Here is a 21,097-nt window from a genome sequence, read left to right as displayed (position 1 = left end):
CTTATGGATCCAATGAATGGAAAGTTTGTATAGGCGTGATTTGATGTGCATGTGGCTGTTTGCTCTACTGGGGGTATCTTTGATTCATTTCTCTGAGGTATCATATGTGATTGTAGAGGATTCGCCGTAATAGTGGCTGGCATTGGGTAATTGTGCCTTAAAGGCATGTCATGTTTTTTCACTTCAGTGTTGAGGAATCACACTAACCCCCTACAGGCATTTCAATTGAGAACCTAGACAGCCACTGTGGAGAGAAAGATCAACTGCTGTCTTAAAAGAAACATTTATTTCATCCTTCGAGCAGTAATTGCAAGTATGGTCGATGGAAATGTTGAGTGCTGGTGTCAGCCTTTTTTTTTTGCGATACGAACTGTGGATTTATGTGTTTTTCAACACAATCCACATGTGTAATTTTCACTGGACCTATTAAACAATACTCTTGAGCAAACCCCAATGCTTCAAAATTTGATACATTTGATTGGACTGAATTGTGCTGTATATGCATCTACACCGTATAGGCGGTGCTTGATTGTCAGATGGTTAAATCGTTTATATATTATTTATGTTGCTTTATCAATTTACATACTCAGAGTGATACACCCTGAAATACACACAAAAAGGACCATCAAATTAAAAATATTTTTGTGTACACATACATTAACAGCAGATTCAATTGCTTCCCTAAAATGAAGTCACGGGTGACATGTACGTCTAATGCAGGTTGTTTGTGGAGCCTGCCTGATATAACATTTAAAATTTTAAAAGTCGTCACTCTGCCTTCAAACTAACTATTGACTTGAAAATGTGTCCACATTTTACTTCAGTGTGTAGTTTGTCAATGCTCTTGTGCTTTCTTGTATATGTAGCTCACCGTGCTGCTTGACTGTAGGATTTTAGTTTTGGTTTCTGTCTGTCACCTGTCAAGTGTTAACTCCCTGTTCGTGTATGATGTTAAAAAACATTTTGTCTAATCCAATTAATTAATTTTAAATATCCAATACAACTCTCCTGCTAGCTTTATCTTTTTGTGGTTACCAGCTCTATGTTCCCAGTGGTAGGGGTACTGTCACGGTGATGAACACAGCCCAGCCGGCAGCGTGTGGAAATCAAAACATGTCTGATGCTCATGCTGGCACTGTGCCATCTCTGTTGTGCCATTATTCATTGTGTAGCTCTGTCACTGTCTTCATCAGTTGCTCATTTACGTTGTTGATCAGTATTACTGTATTACACGTTATATTGCTTTATATTTCTCTGTAGTTTGTACATTTGTCCTGAAATGTTCAGTTGCAGCCCTGCTCCATCGCGATTTTGTTTTTAATAAGTCTTTACGGTATACCGTATACTTTAATTTGCATGTGGGACGAGATCCACAGTCGCCAATTCACTTTTTTTCAGTTGTTTGTTTGTTAACAAAGTTTAATAAGCATACACATGCCGAAGCTGTTTCCTCAGACCCAGCTCTTACCTAGACACTCATGCAGAATTGCTGATGTCACATGGCACCCCACCTTAGTCACATGCATGTACAGGACTGTACACAGACACATCACATTCATTCAATTGTTTTTTTGATTTCGTATAGGTTTACAATGTGCTTATATAGTTCAAGTTTGAGTGTTTAAAAAGATTTGTTTGAGTAGCAAAAACATATATTGTTTAGCAAAAAAATATTATCATGAGGATTTTCTTTTGCGGATTTGGACAGACATGTTCCATTAAATGATTACAATTGGCCCATGCACTTTTAAAATGTTTTTAATGCCTCCAAAGCTGTCCATGTACATCATTCTTCGAAATATGTGAGCAAATGTTTTAATATTATTTGTATATTTCCAGTTAAAGTTGATATATTTTGGAATGATGTATACTGTTTGTTTTCACTCAAATTTGTGTTCCACAAACTTCAGTTAATCCTGTTGAACCCGCAACCTATTGTGTGCTTTGAATTTTGGCCCTCTTTGTGATTGAGTGTGACACATCTGGTGCAGTATGTTTGATACTTGTTGTATTGCGGCTCTCTTTTAATTGAGTCAAAGAACGGTTACTGCTGTGTGTAAACACGCCGGAAAAAAACAAAAACATCAAAAGAGCTGTCTGCAGGGCTAAATTAGAAAGGAGGCAAAATGATGTTGTTGTAGTAGGTGCAAGTTCCATGTTGGATTTGTGACTGACAAGGTAAAAAAGAAAATTATAAATGAAAATTATAAAATGCTGTCTACAGTATGTATGATATTTACTGAATTGTAGTCTTTCTTTCACAAAACAAATCGCTGTCAGCCATAAACACACCAACAGCTCACTAACCCAATTACGTACAGGTCTATCAGAAGCTGTGTTGGCTTTGTGATTGACAGTGGAACTGCATAGATAATGTGTTTGCATTAGTTCGCTATATAAAACATTGAAACTGCCATTTTGTATTGCTAACGTATGGATCCAGCTGTTTCGGTTCAGTCAACCCCGAATGATAGTATCATTGAATTGCTTTCTGCAACATTAACTCATGTACGTACAGGTACTGTACATTTTGTGTGTGCTCAGCAATTATTTTTTTAAAGGGCTTAACAATGCTTGAAGATTTTGAATATTAGAGGTTACACATCACATTGATTTTTCTTTTTTCTTTTTAAGTACCAGCAAATGACTATACAGTATGAGTTTTTTTATTTGTACTTGTGTATTACATGACCCCACATCGCAATTTGTAATTGCTTTTCATAAAAAAAACAAAATATTATTCTCAATGAAGTACGGTAGAAAGACTGGGTATTATTCTAGACATAAAGTAGATCGAGGGGTAGAGGGCCCACGTGAGAAGTAGTACATTTGCAAAAAGATAGTTAGGCGGCAAAAGCACATGTACGGTCTTGACAAAGCCAGATGAGGCATTGATATAACATTTTGTACAAAGATAAACTGAATTGATGCAGATCAAATCAATCAAAGCATTGAGTCTTTTGTGTGATTGCTAGTCACTTGCAATCTTCAAACCCCAGGTGGCAGCCATAAATTTCCCCCATTGATTTGTAGTGCATATGGATTTCCTCCTGCCTTGAAGCCCAGACTAAAATAAGCTTTGTTTGGCAGCTGATGCACTTGTAAATCTGCCTGTGACATTTTGATAGTGGATGACACACAGAGGGGAGAGCAAATATCATTACAATGGGAAAGGATTAAAATATGTCACTCAAAGTGACTTTTATCGACAAGACCAGTGTTCCAAGCCAACACAGTTAGAAAGCTCACAAAGAGGTTCAATGAGAAGAGGGGACAAGAAAGTAGAATGTTTTCATTTAAAGAATATAGTTAGAGTTGCAGTGCCCGGGTGGTCTCAGTCTGGCTGGATGTCTCCAATAAAAAGAGTGGGAAATATTTTAGCCGTCAAGGCCGAGTGTAGGAAGCTGGTCCCCCTTTGCATGGCAATGACAGGAAAGGCGGATAGTCTGTCTCAATGGGACCCTTCAACATGGACGTTCACACACACACGCACACACCAGCTGAATGATGATCAAAAAACACTGCAAGTCAGTACTTCCTTGTTCTCATAGTCTGGCTTTAATACTGGGACACCACTTGGTAAATTGATAATAAGCTCCATCTGACCTTCTCTGTCTATTTCCATTTCCATTCTTGATAACTCTAACCTGCTGCACATCCTTCCCATGTCTGTCTTTGCCTGGCCAAAGCGTTCAGATCTTTCTCTCCTCCTGCCCAGTCTAGACTACAAGTCATCATATATTGTACAATCTAGTTTGGCTTTTGCCACATATATACCTTTGCATTATGTCAGTCTCTGTATTCTCGTCTCCTCTGTCCTAATTCTGAACTCTACCTGTATCTGCTCTCCTGTACTTCTTGGTCCCACCACCAAGCCACTTTCCCCCTACCATAAAACACACCACATACTATCCAGTCTGTCTCTCTAATTACCTTGGCTGTAATGGTCCAGTCGTTTGGAAGCCCCTGCTGAGAGAGAGAAGTCTTACCTCCTCTCTCAAAACGGCACTACAATATGGTTGTGTGAGGTTACCGCTACCGTGCCGCCACTGATCTCTTTCTGATTGCATTGTCTGCACGATTTAGTCAACGTGTGCTTCTACCAGATCACCTTATGGTCCTGGATGATCTGGAACAAATTCTCCACTACAGACATTTCCATCCTTTTGGCAAAGTCTACCACCAAAGCAGATCTTTGTCACCCGTGTTTCCTCCACTGTCCATTTAAATCTTCCCCAATCACTACTCTGCCTGTGAGGCTCTGAACTGCTCTGACTGGCTCCTTCCAGAATGTCTGTTTTTCCTCAAGCCCACATCATACCTGTGGGGCATAACCATTAATAACATTAAACATAAAGCTGTCGGTTCCAGGCTTCAACCTCACCGCTCGATCTGACAATCTTTTCCCCTTCAGGACATTATTAAACTCTTCCTTTAGGAATACCCCTCTCCATTTCTTTTTCTATCTACAATAAATAATTTGAACCCTGATCCTAAGTTTCGAATCTTACTGCCAGTACATCAACCTTTCTGATAATCATGATGTCACTTTCAGTTGTAGGCTATGTGGTTTCCTCTTCCCTTTCCATCATTGGACACATTTTTCTTCTGTCCTTCATTTTTGACACACGGTCGCTCAATTTCCATTGGCTGCCTGTAGGGGAACCTGCACTGTGTATACGCTTGTTTGTCAAGGCAGCTACATTAGTGGTATGGCTTATTAAGATTGGAAAGTTGTTCATAGTTGAATATCTTTGCTTGAAGTAGTGGATGTTGATATACTGTAGCTCCCACATAAACACCCGGAAACACGACTAATATTACATTCAAATGAATTCATATAAATGAATGAAATTAAATGAAATGTCCTCAATTCTATTACATGTATTACCAAAACAGATCATTTTACAATATCATAAAAGTCATTTAAAAAAACTCATCGATAAGCCGCACCAGACTATAAGCAAAACATAACGGTTTACATTACGGTAATTCAGTCAAGTGCAATCAAGTTATGAATTGGAGTAGATACCCAGTGTCAGTTAGGGTTGGGTAAGGTACTCAAATCCCTGCAAAAGATATTTGGTACCCTATATTGTACATATTGGATTAATAATCAGTTATAGCTGTAATAAAAATTACTGGTATAGAATGCTGACGAAATGAAGCAGCTGCTGGTACAGTGCTACCTTTAATAAATGAACTGTCATCAACCATATTCACATGTTGAGAAAAACAGTGAAGAAAAATCCATCGTACTATTGTATGGTGGAATTACAATTTAATGGGATACGTTTCACCATAATTTTAATCCTCTTCCAATAGTGCAGACACATAGCTTTCCCAATTAACTCATTTAATCGGAATATGATCTAAGTTGATTTGATTTGGTATCCAGAGCAATTGCCTTTCATATTAATGTGATTACGGTTAGAACAAAGCAGCCATTATACTGAGACTTATGGTAGCGTGGTGGGAAAAAAAAGGACCATCATTGCCATCAGTAACATCCCCACTGAGCCTTATGGTATAAGGGAGGAGAGATAAGACCCAAGCATGCCCACAGGCACATGCATCAAAGCGCTAATCTTGCTCTTCCTTTTCTAACTGTAGGATGAGCGCTACCATTACAGCAGCCATATTCAAGGCAAAATCACTCAGTTTGTTACGGTCATGGGCCCATTAGTATAAATTCAGAACATCTTGTTTGTGGAAATGTTGTAATCCGAGGTTACAACTTTCGAACCCTTGTGGATGTAATTACAATTGCAATTGATTAGTCGCTGGATTTATTGGGCTTTACCTTTTCAGCTTTGTTGCTTGATTAAGACTTTTAATTAGAATGGGAGGTAGATCAGCCCAGCCAGGGTTATTATAATCCATGAATATTAATGAAGTAACTAAACATATAATATAATATAATATAATATAATATAATATAATATAATATAATATAATATAATATAGTTTACCATTTCTACTTTCCTGTAGATGTGTCTTTATTTTAGTTTGAACACTTCCAAAACTTGTACTAGTATAAATAAAATGTCTTGTTCTTAGCTCGTTTAATATCACAAGTGCACAAATTACAAACACAGCGAAAAAACAACAACATGCAAGCATGAACATGCACTCCACACAGAAATGTTCGAATGAAAATTCAAGCCTTGACTGTGAAGCAAACTGTGTTTCCTGCAACGTGGCAGCCACCATTAATAACTTGCTGCAGTCACAATCGCATGGATTAAACGACCCGCTGCAAAACCAACTGTGGGCTCTGGCTCTGGATTATTTTGAGCAATTTTGGTTACAAAAATTTGGCGGTTATCATGAATTGCTGCCAGAAGAACACATGGATTATATAAGACTTCCAGGAAGTTTTTCTGGGATCACGTATAACTGTGCTGGCATTTTAAAAGCAATTTTGTTTCAGAGGTAATTGGATAAAAATATGGTAAAAAAAAAAGAATCAGTACTACATATTTTACATGTTGGTAAAGTTCATTTGATAATGTGTGGCTGAATCATGAAGCACTTCAACAAATGTTTTGACCCCAAATCTTTTTAATGAACTGATTTGAGTGATTCATTACAGTCAAATAACGGTCTTACATCTTGGTGAGATGTGATATTCCATGTGACTATCATTTTCTTATCAGTAATACCTTGGTCTGTTTGTCTAATTTTATGCATATTAGAATAAAGAACAGTTGGATGTTTGTGATTGGGGCATTGTTAGATTTGCTCATAGAGTAATCTTGATTGGCATGTTTACACGGATTGGTGCGTCTATGCTTCTGGCTAATGCAGCATCTTAGTTCTTCTAATTGGTGGCTATTGGACTTGAAGGAAAGAATAATTCTGATACTGATTCAGCATGCTTTTCTGCAGAAGAGCGCTGCAGAATATCATCTTCCACTTTGACTTCAAACATGTCTAAGGAACTGCGTACGGGCATATTGACAGCAAGTTCATCTTGTGTTGGATTAATTGAATATTTATCATATTATTACCAATTACCAACTGGTACCTGGACGTTAGCCACTATATTTGTTAGTTATACTGTATATCATATGTATTACATTATTATATTATATTATATTATATTATATTATATTGTAGTTAGAAAGTAAATAAACTTAAATAGCTTTCTCAGTTCAATGTTTAGAAAGTTAATTGCTCTTCTCTTAAATGACCTTCTGGAATTCATATGAATTCATATGAATTATTAATTTGTATTTGAATTAGACTTGATGAAATGTGAAATGTGTTAAAATGATTTACAGCGAACCTGACAACCATTTTTGATACCATTTGAAATTTTAATTATTGGTGCTGCTGTATTTGTAGACTTGTATTTGCTGTGCAGGGCTCCTTTTAGGGGTGAATGTTGGTTTCATCAACATTTATCAGAGTTGTCTTCATCAGCCCATTCTATATCGGTTGGAAATTCCCTGGGCACAAGGTCAAAATGCCATACACAGCAAAAATCTTCCATTAGCACTATAGAATCTAATGATAATATATTTCCCAACAGTGAACGAAGTTTGAAAGAGAGAACAAGAGACACAGACAGATAGTCAGACGGATGGACAGACTGACAGACAGACGCAAGAGGGAGGGGGCTAGGATGGAGCGCGTCTAAAGTTTACTGGAATTAGCTCTGCAACTCTAATGAAGATGGAACAGAAAATAGACGGACACATGTTTGTTTTGGTCGTGTTAAATAGCAGTATTAAGATAAGATGAGTTACATACAAAGCCTTTAATTGAGATTAAATGTATTTTAATTACCTCCCATCACTCTAAAATACATCCCTATCATTTTAGTAATGCTAAGCAAATTCTAGGTGTGAAATGAGTCGTATGAGTAATTTCAGTACTTTGATTAAACAAAATGCTTGAGGAAGTTTTTTTGCCTTAGCTACCTGCTTAATTGGTGTGCACCATATGGAAGTCATGCCAGCCGTTGCAACGATTGTTCATGCTATGCATGACGGTAATACGGTGCCAATGTTGTGAGAAGGCCAACCTCAAAATAACTTCATCCAAAACACGGTATTATTTAAACATCAATGCTTTGGTACAATTTTATTTCAAAGTTGTGCCTGGCATAAGTCGGGTGGTTGGAGCCAAACTTTAAATTCGTATTGCCGTCACAAACTGTTGCCATCAACATAACCTCATCCTGAAACTAATTTCCATTGCTATTTAATGTTGAATGTCAAAACCTTGTTTATGTATTTTTTATGTACTTTTCTTTTATCAACAGTGTGATAACACCTTCAGCGCTTTGTATATGATCTCTGATCTCCAATACAAAATAAAAAGAGGTGTAGTCTCAAGTAAAAAAAATGTGACATTTCTGGCAGCAAATGGAGATGACAACAATTACATTAACATAGGCAGCACGGTGGTTGACTGGTAAGCACGTCTGCTTCACAGCTCAGAGGTACAGGGTTTGAGTCCGACTCTGGCCTTTCTCTGTAGTTTGCATAATCTCCTGATGCCTGCGTTGGTTTTCTAGGGGTACTCCGGTTTCCCGCATTCCAAAAATATGCATGGTGGGTGAATGGAGCCTTCTAAATTGTCCTTAGGGGGAAATGTGCATGTGAATTGTTGTTTGTTTATATTTGCCCTGCTATTGGCTGGCAACCATTTGAGGGCGTTTACAAGCCATTTTAGCATTATTTATACCTAATGAATATAAATAAATAAATAAAAAAGTAGCTGTACTTATGTTACTAAATGAAGTTTCATTCATATTTTGTTTCTTTTATTGCACAGGTTTCTGGGAAACTCTGGGTCAACAATTGAAGCCATCTGCCAATTTATGGATCTTTGAATGCAAACTGTCTTCACATTTTTCCCATCACTTAACCCTCCTTGCTCTACAATTCCCCAAAACTCAGAGTCTAATCTGCAATATCATTCTGTTCATCTAAAACAATGTGGAGCGCTGCTTTTCAGTTTGCTAATTGTCCACTTCGAGTGGTGATCAAATATTTAGTTGCTGTCTTTTTGATGGGGGAGTGGTGCCACTCATCCCCTTCAGGCTCAGAATCAAACTCCTGTTCTACATTGGTACAAAGCCGTTTTTTTGGCTTTTTCCTGTCATCATCAGTATTCCCCACTATGCCTTGCTCCTGGACCCTGCAGAATCCTGATCCACGGTACTATACCATCTTCATCAAGATAACAAAACCTACCCGGGACTGCACTCCGTTCCAGCTTCGTATTTTCCAATATGACTCCTTCCTGGAAACCACACACACCTACCTAGGAATGGACAGCTTTGACGAAGTAGTGAGACTGTGCGACACGTCTGCCCCGATGGCCTTCCTTGAGGCTGGCAAGCAGTTTGTTCACATGAGAAATGGTCCTCGTCAGAAAGGCGCAACCACTACAAGTGACAGTGGCGATTTCAAAGTCGAGTACCTTGTTGTTGGAAAACGTAACCCCAGCATGGCAGCGTGCCAGATGCTATGCCAGTGGCTAGAGGACTGTCTGGCCTCCAGCACATCAAGCAGGCCATGCGGCATCATGCAGATGCCATGTTCGTGCTGGCATCCACCACCAAAGCACAGTGAAGGCAACAGCTGTTACTACAATGGAGTTTACCTGGATAACTGTTCACCCAAAATAAGAGAAAGTGGGAGAAACACCAACATAAATGGTGAGTACAATCTTACTGATATTTCAATAGCGTTTCTTTCGTCACAATGAGGACGGTCACACTATTTATGCACAATATGTAAGCTATGTCATACAATCAAGCAAAGAGGAAGGATGTGTGTGATTTGTAAATGGTGTGTCTGTAATTCTATCACATTGATTTGGGCAGCTGGAGGGAATTAGGATATGCAGGAAGGAGAAGGAGGGACCGAAAATCCCTTATGCATGGTTTACAATTTCATCTGGTAAGAGAGAGCTCTGCGACCTTGCAAGGTCAATACTGTGTTTTGCGCCTGTTCCGTCCAAGGAGGGACACTCAATCAGCTTCTGGGAGGCCGGTAGACATGTAGGAGAATAAAAGGCTGATATCGGATAGTTCAGTGTTTGGGGGTGAGAGGGGTTGAGATGGGAAGGGGGGGGACTGGTGATGTAAACAAAGACAAGAGAGGACAATAGAAGGGGAACTAGAAAATAGAATAGCATAAGGGTCTGCGGATTGAAGTGTAATTGCCAGCTACTTGATCTTGCCTCCCTTTACCAGACAGGATGTGGCTTGACAACCCTATCCTGGCTGTATTCAGCAATATTGCCTGAGGGTTGAGTCCCGGCTCTCCATCTCCTTATTTCTTTTGTGTTGCTACATTTTTCTGGTTCGTGTGTCTGTCTCCGGAGCAGCAAATTTTCTATCCCCTGCTGTTTTTCTATTTTTCTTTCATTGTGAAAAATTGTTCAACAGCAAGGTTTGTGCTTGAATATGTTTGAAAAAAGATCCATCCTGTGTCACTGACGGTGTATCGATTCACGCGCCTGGCTTCCATGCGGGCAGTTCCCACTTTCCACGAAGTGACGACGGTGTGTATGTGAGTTTGGGTGGTTGTCTGTCTCCATATGTTCCTTGTGATTGACTGCCCACCAGTCCTGGGTGTCGTCCACATTTTGCCATTCACCTGGGATAGTCCACAGCTCCTTGGAAACATGCTTAGGGGAAGCGGTTTACAAAGTAGATGGATATTTTATTCAATGTCGGTCTATGCATAGAAAGTATCATAACCACATAATGGCTTCCTCCTCGGTTTTTCATCCACTGGGAAATATCTCTCTGACTATGGGGAATGCAAGGTTCAAAAAGGATCAGGAACCATATGATGCACTTGAACGGGGAAGCAAACTGTCTGTGAATATCTGGCAGAATGGATGTTTGTGTAGATTCAATTGTTGCAAAGAGATAAAGAGTGGCTGGGGAAGGTGTAATGGATTCAGTGTGGAAATGGGCTGGCAAAGGCTGGGATAAAAATGTTTATGGATGTGAGTGATGAATGGAAAGACAATAGATATCAAGATGTTAGGGATGGCGCAGCAGAGGAAAATAAAAGAGAGTGAAGAGGCTGACAAAAGTTCAGAGGGAAACTTGGAAGGGGTGGACAGGGCTTAATGAGGATAGATATACGTATGTGTTTGGGATCAGGCTCCATCCAGCTGGATCTATATGGTCTTAGTGGGCTCAACAGCTGAAGAGTTAATAGATTTGCCTCAAGCCTCCTTCACTCCCTCTGCAAAGGAACTGAAACACCTACCGAGTAGCAGATAAATGGGCGTGAACTCATGTGAACAATCAAGCCGCTTACGACCATTTGATGGAGTCTGTGAAGTATGCTCTTGACCACCTAGTAACTTAACACACATTTGAGACTCGAGCCAGGCTTCACTTAAATATTTCAGAATGAATAAAACAATGAATACAGCAGTTGTAATCAATCTTAAATGACAGTGATGGATTGATCTTAGTAGCGTCCTTGGGCTCACTTGAAAGCCGCTTAGTAAATGGTATTATTATTATCATTTCTATTTATATTGTTATAGTACTTAATGTAAGCATTAGATACTGTATTAAAACCACATTGTGTGAGGTTTGTATTTATATATATATATATAGTATATATATCTCCATCCACCACCTGTTCTATAAATGACAAAATGAGAAAATTGGCTGTCTGACAAAATGATGATTGCCTTAGGATAGCTGATGAAGCAGATGGTTTGCTTACGTACAGTATTCAGCATTCAGTGTGAGACTACAGAACCTACCTTCTTATTTACCCACAGATTACGTACAGTAAATAGCTGCCATTTGTCTATTAACTTATTCTTAAGTGGCTAATATAAAGTTAAACCTCAAGCAGCAATAGCTTTTGGGCAGCAGAAGCTCAGTCCGGAAGGAGTACTGATAACTGTCGTTGGTGCATATGTACATCATCTCTTGAGAGAGCTGCCCTTTTTCTTTGTCATTAGTGTTGAGCAGTCTGAGTGAGTGACTGAGTGAGTTTTTGGTGCAATCCACTGAAACCACAAAAGCATTTTTTGTAAAAGTGACAATTTCCCCACCACATTTAACAAATTCTTAGTTCTCCATCACGTTGAGTCATCCTCACACTCTTCTTAAGCCCACATGCATAACATCACACAGTCCGTTACTCACCTCCGTCCTCCCCTCACTCCCCCATACTGCTGCTCTTCTGCTCCATAGTCTTGTCACCTCACGTCTTTACGACTGCAGCTCTAGATCCCATCCTGCTGTCGTTTGTTTGACCATCATTGGGTTACGAGCCTTCCGCCAATCTCCATAATATGATTCATTTGTTATTTTGTTATACAGACTCAAAGCATACTGTACCTAAAATAATCAGTGGATTATAGCTGTTTGCTTTACTCACATTCACTTGTTCTCCTCTATATTTTCATATTTACGTATTGTATTGCTTATACTGTTGGTGTTTATTATATTTGTTCCTGTTTATTTAGTTTTATGGCCCAGAGAGGCACCTGTAAATAAAACTGACTTTTATTATTAAATGAGCTAAAGCATAAATATTCAATAGACTTATATGAAGAAGACTCTATGTATCCATCCATTTTCTATAACATGTGTCCACATTATTGCAGGTAAACTGACTTGAAACTCGAGAGGCGAGGTTCACCCTGGACTGTTACACAAAAAATTAAATTATAAACACATTCACACCAATGGGCAATTTACAGTCTTCAATTAGCTCGACGTGAATGTGAATGTAGAAGGAAACTGGAGTACCCAAAGAAAACTGGGAGAACATGAAAAATCCACACTAAAGGGCCTGCGCTAAGACTTTAAATCAGTGTTTTAACTGTTAGCCACACGTTCCGACCTATGACTCCGCCGTACAGCCATTTTTAGTTGTATTCGTTAATACAACTGGTCAAATGGGTTAAGGGTGTCCTGCACATCACATGTACCTGCCAGATTGCCGAACTCCATCTGAGACAAAATGTGAAGAGCGAAAAATCAATTTTCCTCTGTTCTGTTTGTGTAGCAGTGTCTTTGTCCCTTTCGGCGTTAATGACCACTAATTTGGTAGAGCATCTGCTGTTGAAAGATGTTTCCTCTAGCAGGCTTGGCATGGGGAAATACTTTAGTCCATTGAATGTGTATTCAACAAATAATGTGCATCCTTTCCTTTGATATTTATTTATTTATGTATGATACATTTATATACATACACACGGACAAAATGGTTGGTGCCCCTCGGTTAATGAAAGAAAAACCCACAGTGGTCACAGAAATAACTTGAATCTGATGTAATAATAGATGAACATCCTATGAGAATTAACCAATGAAAGTCAGTCAGTCATTTTAAAATTATCATATTTTAAAAAGTAAACTCATAAAACAGGCCTGGACAAAGATGATGGTACCCTTAACTCACTTTTTGCTGGCGATATGTTCCAAAGAATTCAGCTTTGGAGCAGTGCTGTTGTGATGTCAGATGGCGCATCCAGTAGTTAGCGAGTGATTTCAGCGTGCTAAAACCCAATACACCAACCAGCTGGAAAAGCCTCCATGGCGATCGCTAAGCAACCATTTCGTTGGCAAGCTGGCACCAGAACGTTGTCGTCCCTGCGCTCGACCTCATAGTGAGCATGAAGAAAACAAAGTGAATAGGCTTTAACACCTGTTGATTTGTGTACATATTTGTGTGTGTGGTGCATGTTTTGAAGTTTGACATGATTGTGTTTCCTTGTACTTTGCTTAATGGCTGAAAATGACATTTTATATCAGCTAACAACTGCCTTGGTGTGGGGGTGGTACTGTACTGCACTGTACTGTATATGTTAATTAGAAAATATAGGAGTCTATCACTGACATATTTTAGCAAATAGATTGTTGGAAAAATGGTTCCTTGTTGTGTAATTTCACACTTGATGAGTGTTTTGGGACCTCAGAGACAAAACCATTTGCATACAAGTTAATTTTCCTTAGTACATCCACTTGAATTAATTTCAGTTCATTGTTTCACTCAGTGATTGTCTATAGTACTGCATGTGGAATTGTCACACTGGAAGTTGAAACCAAGAGCTTCTCCCTGTTGACTGAAGGTGGGTGGGTGGCTGACTGAGGAAAAGTATAGCGCTGATATGTGCATTTAGTTGAGCGTAAATGCGCGGGCAGCAAGGTATAGTATGGTCCTTGGTACCATGGGTACAGTGTGGGTAGAAATAAATTGAAGACTGATGACAGCCTGATGCTTGCTACAGCCTGTTTGCAGGCAGACTCGAAGACTGTATGTATGTATTTGTGTGAATGCAAAAGGAAGAGGGGCTATAGAAAGAAAAATGGTTGTATATTTGCTGTTTACCACAGTAATAATCTTTGCAACTAACAAAGATTCATGACGATAATTTGATATACAATACACATTGCTGTCATCATTTAGCATCGTTGGCAATTCATTGTACCGCAAGTCACGTTATCTGTATCTATGTATTATGTTTATATTGTTTCTGTGTTTTGGACACTAACAAATTTACCCAATTTCAACCCTTTCATCTTCTATATTTATAAATTGCTTTTTACTTAAACGGCGTGCAAATGTGGACATACAGAGTTTGTACATGACAGTGAGCATGATAAAAGTTTTAACTGCAGCCAGTACCAGCTTGGCTGTGAGGCAATACAGATAAGTGCTAAGGGTGTCGTAGCCTCCAGGGGATGCCTCTAAAAAAAATCTACTTTAGTATAATTTCATTTTAAAAAATACTATTTTACCGTTAACATGTCAAAGCTAACAGAATGAAACGTAAAATACAGCCCATGTTAGAAAGCCCACTTTGTTTAAATGCTATCTGCCTTTTTTTTTTTTTTTTTAAATTTATTTATCGATGGTATTTTTTTTTTCCTCAGTTTGAAATGACCTTTTTTTCCTGGTGGTCATTAAACACACTGCATTAGAAGCATAATTAAAATTGAAGTAAATGTTTTCCTCTGGTTCTCTAACACCTTCTGCAGTATACCTTTGCTGTTATGTCAAAATTAATGCCTAACAAATCATTGATGTCCACATCATTATTGGTTAGGCTTTTATTTGAAGCCCCCCACCCACCTCGTGTGTTGGTGATATGTTATTCTCATACATGACGTGCAGCACTGCACTGAGAGGAACACACATATATCTACGATCGAGCAGAAGGTAATGCAAAAAGTGCCCACTTCACAGATCTGTGACCTTCCTGGACAACTTTATAAGCTAGTGGAGGTCTACTTGCAGTCCCTTATGAATGCAGTTTGTGTGTGCCGACCTTCTGGAAAGACAACAGCAAATCAGTTTCACCTTCCGTCACATCAATGACTGTGCATCTTTTGTGGCGATTACGGAGTGAGAGCAGCCGCTTCTATTGGCAGCTATTCAAGTCACTTGTGTTCACACCCACAACAGCGCAAAATGCCCGTTTTAAACACGGCGAAACTGTCTGTGAAAATACAACAAAAACGTCTATCCTGCCCCTGTATGAATTGAGATTCCGCCTCATGCCAGACCTGTGTTGGTCATGAAAACAGAGATTTTTAATGTCAAATCAATGATACTGCATCCAGTATTGATTCCATTTTTGTCTTGGCGGTTTGTTAAACAATTGTGCTATTTCCTGACTGTTTCTTTTTTGAGAATGAGAAATGTATAATGCATTCATTTTTTCCCCCTATCTCTCGTCAGTCATGTCAAATGACAATGCAACATGGATAAAATAGGGATGGTGTTTTCTGGCAGGCATATTGTCACCATTTACCTTCTACAATGTTGTGAAGGAATCCTAGATATTAAAAGCTGTCACTTCCCCCAAAAATAGTCTACTATGAAGGGGCTGTGAATCCGTGAAGGGTGAAATTGGGTGTGAAGGAGAAAATAGAGAATTGTCAGTATATCCCACTCTATTGACTGCGAGGACATGGTCTAACTGTCTCATTGTGGTTCATTAGATTTGATGGCATAGACGATGAATTGTCTCGGATCACACTGTGATGTGCAAGTTTATTGCTACCATGTGCCATATCTGGATTGGGAAAAATGGTGCTTATCCCTGTTTTGCTGCATCGGGGTGCCTCTGTGTCTTTGTTAAGAGTAGTGGGTGGCACTGCGGAATGGCTGCAAAAGCTGCTCTCCTTGGCAATATCACCCAAAATGACACATAGAGGTGAAACGCTGTCAGATTATACAACTGAACTGCTCAAGATATACTATGATGACCATATGCGCGCGCGCGCACACACACACACACACACACACACACACACACACACACACACACACACACACACACACACACACACACACACACACACACACAGAAACCATTTAGCACATCTCAGCAAATACTGCCTTATCCAAGTACTAACCTATTAGTGTTGTTGATTTAATAATCAAAATTATGTCAGACCTGCCTAGACATTTTTACATATTGCTAAATCCATTCCACCTAAGAAAAAAAATCTGCATTTACTATACAGTTCAGCATCACACTATCATTCTCTTCTCATATCAATAAAACCTAGTCAGCATACTTCCATCAATCGACTCCGCCCCTCTCTCATCCCACATACCGCCTCCATCCTTGTCAACAATTTGTCACCTCCTGTTTATATTGTTGCAACTCTCTCCTCTACAGCCTCACTCACAAGTTCCTCCATAACCTTCAAGTACAAGTACAGAGACTCCACTGGCTCTCGGTCAAAGACTAGGATTCATGTATACCTTCATGGCCATTTACCCATCTGTCTGACCTCCTTCAAAAAGTAGCTTTCAGAAAAGGGGAGTAAAAGTAATAGTTAAATAAATAAACAAATAAATAAACAAATAATGAGGAAATGTGTTTGCAACAGTGTGCATAGAACTGTGTTCAGAACGAGAAAGTCACATTCAAATTCATGTTAGGTGGCAGTCAACACACAATTGCCACCATGTGAAATGCCAGTAGCTTTCAAACAGAAGGTTAGCAGTATTTGGACTGTACATAATACCCTACACCTTGACTAATGCTCTATTTGCAGCTGAAGATAAAAATCCTTGAAGCAGCATTGGTACTACCACCCATGTTTCATTTTAGTAGTTGAGTTTTTTCTTTTTTGTGTGTGTGATATGTATAAGTTGTTTTTTCATCACCCACCACACACACCATTTGGTATTACAGTATAGCCAAGCTAGCTGCACCTTATGTAAGATGTGACTGCAAAAATATCAAGAAAAGCCTACTTGAACATTTGAGCTTTATCTTGGGTTAATACGAGGCACTTGCATTGGTGACTGATGTGTGAACTCCCATCTGATGTCTGTTTAAAGAGTTTGTGTGATGAGTTAATTCTAAAACTTTCTGAATGTTCTTTGGAGTTTTACTGTCGCCCACCCACATAGAGATCTTTTTTCAGGATGGTACAAAGGCTCCCAAAAGGATTGAGGTTAGGCTATAATGGCATGGCTCTTTACACCTTGACATAAAATGGTCAATTCTCATTTCACGTATTTTGCAAAGGCAAGCTTGACACCTTCAGGCACCTTCAGGGATTTATATTTTCCTTTACGCTACCTTTCCCTTTTAGACATTACAACCTTCATGGGATATTGTGGCCATCCAGCTTTCTGCATGACTTCTTGGAACTCTAGAGGAATTATTCTCCCCTCATGAGTTGCTTTTAAACTGCAAAGTCTTTTAATACAATGCATTTGCCTCACAGACTCATTGCTAAATATGCTTTAATCTGGATAAACCTAGTTGATTTTGTAGTCACGTTCAGATTTTTCATTCCTTATGCAGAGCATCGGGCCCATTCATCCTTTTTAAAAGCAGTTGTATTTTGAGGGCAGTTCTATTTTCAGGGTTAGTGGTTAGGGTTAACCATATGTTGTTAGACACATGCCACTCTTGAGAAAACGTAAAAGCTTTTTGGCAGCATTATGGCACAAAAAAGGCAACAATCACTGCAACTAACTTAAAGGCAAAACTGATTTTTAGCTCCTTCAGTATGAGTCAAGGTTGTGAGTCATCAAGTAGGCTCTCTTCAATAGATTACTCACTTTTGCACACTTGGAAAAGTAATGTTATTTTTCTTGAGGTGACATAGTATTGAGCTTTTATATGTTGAAACATTTTGAAGATAGTTATACGCAGATGATCATGTATTGGAAATCTAATGTTGAACCAGGGACATTTTATTAGGGCTCGACGATATTAATTTTCTGAGGCTGATACCCATATTTGAGAGAGAAAAAAACAATTACCAATTAATTGGCCGATTTCTTCTAATTTCTTCTAATACATCTCGAATAAATTAACATGTGAAAGTTTTAGAATACATTTGATACATTACATTGGACTGTTTTGCAAGACTTTGGCCTTCAGTATGTTTAAGTTTTTAAAAGAGAGAAATTTAAGGACAAAAACAGACAGTAAAAGATTCCATAGCATAATATCCAACACCCTCACAACTAACCATAAACAGTTTGTTTCGTCTTAGTTTCACAAAGTTCACCAAGCTGCCCTTCACACACCCACCGCTATCGACCACATTATCTCTATCATCCCATCCAAACTTTGTAATTGCACACCTCTTTCATTTCCCTACCATAATAAGGCTCACATCACCCACTCCACCAACTCCTTATCCATTGCTACCACTTTTTCTCTTTCTCTCTGAGTCACAATGTAGTCACCCTCCCACACGGTGTGGGGAGGGAGACAAGAGCTTGATGTATGAGAGCATTGTAAAGCGTGGGAAGACTAAACTGCATTGCTCAGAGATCTGCATTTGTGTGTGCTTCCATTTATTTGTATGTGTGCCAAAACGGCCAAGGCTTATAGGTCTGCAATCCCTGGCTGCCTATGAATATGTTCCCTGGGTTTATACCATAGCCCTTATGAGTTTAAAATTCAATGGCTAATAAACCGCTAAAGTTTCTTGGAGAAAGACTTAGAAAAGAAATAATGACACATTCACTGCAGATGTAGAATCTCCAGCAAGGACCTGCACACAAGAGCGCACAGCGGGGGCGAATTTGAGTCATAGACATAAAGTCTTGGACAGGTATTACATAAACAGCCTGTTCGTGAGGGGCAAAAAAAATATTAACAAATGGTGTTAAAGTCAAGTTTGAAAGCATCCAGCCATCTATTTTTTATAGCATTGGCATTCATTAGGGTGACACGTGTGGTGGAGCACATCCTAGCTGATTCTGGTCTCCATTCCGTCGCAGATCAATTTCAAAGCAGCTCTTACTAATTTGAAACTCTAACTGCATGAAATTCTATTGAATTCAATGAAGGGATGGGACCATAATTGATGAAAAAAATGACCTTCGCAAACAAACTTTGGGAGTTCTGTGACGTTGAATACAATGAAAAAATGGGACCTTAATTGATGAAAAAAATTACCTTTGCAAGCAAACTTTGGGAGTTCTGTGACTTTGCTTAGTCACTCTGCGCACGCAAGCTTTATCAGCAACAGACGTGTGATTCAAGGAGGACAAAAAAAAACAAAGCCCCACCAAGTGAGCTGTCAATCCAACTGGTGAAAACAGGGAAATCCGATCCCCATGCTGAACGACCTTAAAGAAAGAGCTTTTTTTTTAATCGCTCCCTCTAAAATAGGACATCCATCTTCGGAATTGAAATGTCTGGTTGGCTGACCTGCACCTGAAACCAAGGAGTATCTGACATGATATGTATTTATAGACAGTGTGGTTTGGCACCCAAGGTGCCGCTATGTGAAACAGAGGGCTGTGGTAACTTGTCTTCTTGTTATAATTCAAAATAATGCTGTTTGAGCTATTTGATAAAAGTGGAGTGACAAGTAGTTATGGATGCATTTAAAAGGAATTTAGTTTTGCTGATATGTTTAAAAAAAAAAAGATCATGCAGTGCTCCACATAGGTGGTCGACCGTTTAGCATGTCCACCTCACAGAGCAGAAGTCACAGGTTTGATTCTGGGCTCTGGTCTTCCTCTGTGGCATTTGCATGTTTTCTCCAGGCATTTTGGGTCTCACATTCCAAAAAACATGTATGGTAGTTGAATTGTTCCACTAAATTGTTCATAGGTTTGATTATGATTGTGAATGGTTGTTTGTCTACATGTGCCCTGCAATTGGCTGGCAACTATTTTAGGGTATAGCTTCTAATACTTAAAGCAACTCGCTACATGTTATGTATCTGCACACTACTACAACTACTATAATAATAATAATAATAATAATAATAATAATAATAATAATAATAATAATAATAATAATAATAATAATAATAATAACAATAATAATACGAATAAAAATAAGAACATAAAAACAGTTCGGATGGATGGATGGATGGATGGATGGATGGATGGATGGATGGATGGATGGATGGATGGATGGATGGATGGATGGATGGATGGATGGATGGATAATAATAGTTAGGATAGTGAAAGAGTGCTTAGTGCTCCACAGTCAGGATATTCCAGTTCAAATCACAAAGTCTGTGTGGTATTTGAATGTTCTATCAGTGCTTGTGTTGGTTTTCATCATGGTAATTCAGTTTCTTTCCAAACCCCCAAAACAAACTGAATTGTCCGTAGATGTGAATCTGCCTTGAATAATTGTGTAGACTGTGTGTGCCCTGCGATTGACTGTTGACCAGGCCAGAGTGTGCCCTGCTTCCCAGTCAGCTTGAATAGACTGCAGTTACCCATAACCCTAATGAGAACAAACAGTTTAGAAAATTGGGTGGATGGATTCCTCGGCTCTATGTAGACACACAATAATGAAACCTTGATTATTGCAGGCTACTTTTGTGTTACTTTTTTTTTTTTCTTCAAATAATTTGTCAAATTATCAAATCTATATATTTTTTTTCATGATAACCATTCATCTTCACACAAAATGAACATTTAAGAAACCCTTCTTGTTCAGCTCTTTTTAACGATAGTCTTGGCAATTTATGCTAAGTGCACTGCAATCGGGTGTAGAACTTGACATTCCCACAACTTTGTATGGTTATTGTTAATATGTATAAATGTAGAAATATGTAGTGGGAAAAAAATGTGCTTGCACAAAAGCCAATCTTCTGTGAGCCCATTATTGGAAGACTGGGTTGTTG

The 21,097-nt window shown here is 38.9% G+C and overlaps 1 protein-coding gene across 6 annotated transcripts in view; it reads left to right on the top strand.

The window, feature by feature from the left end:
* adgrb1a (adhesion G protein-coupled receptor B1a) overlaps positions 1–21,097 on the top strand; it is a 79,473-nt gene that overhangs the window by 5,208 nt on the left and 53,168 nt on the right. For all 6 annotated transcript variants that reach the window (XM_037273585.1, XM_037273582.1, XM_037273583.1 and 3 more), the window contains exon 2: positions 8,788–9,676. In XM_037273585.1, coding sequence (XP_037129480.1) covers positions 8,950–9,676 — 727 coding nt within the window. In that variant the 5' untranslated portion in view covers positions 8,788–8,949. The remainder of the gene's footprint in view (positions 1–8,787; positions 9,677–21,097) is intronic.

Source organism: Syngnathus acus, chromosome 16 (genome assembly GCF_901709675.1).
Source record: "Syngnathus acus chromosome 16, fSynAcu1.2, whole genome shotgun sequence".
NCBI classification, from domain to species: domain Eukaryota; kingdom Metazoa; phylum Chordata; class Actinopteri; order Syngnathiformes; family Syngnathidae; genus Syngnathus; species Syngnathus acus.
The sequence above is the reverse complement of the archived record's forward strand: the minus strand, read 5'-3'. Positions and strand labels throughout refer to the sequence as shown.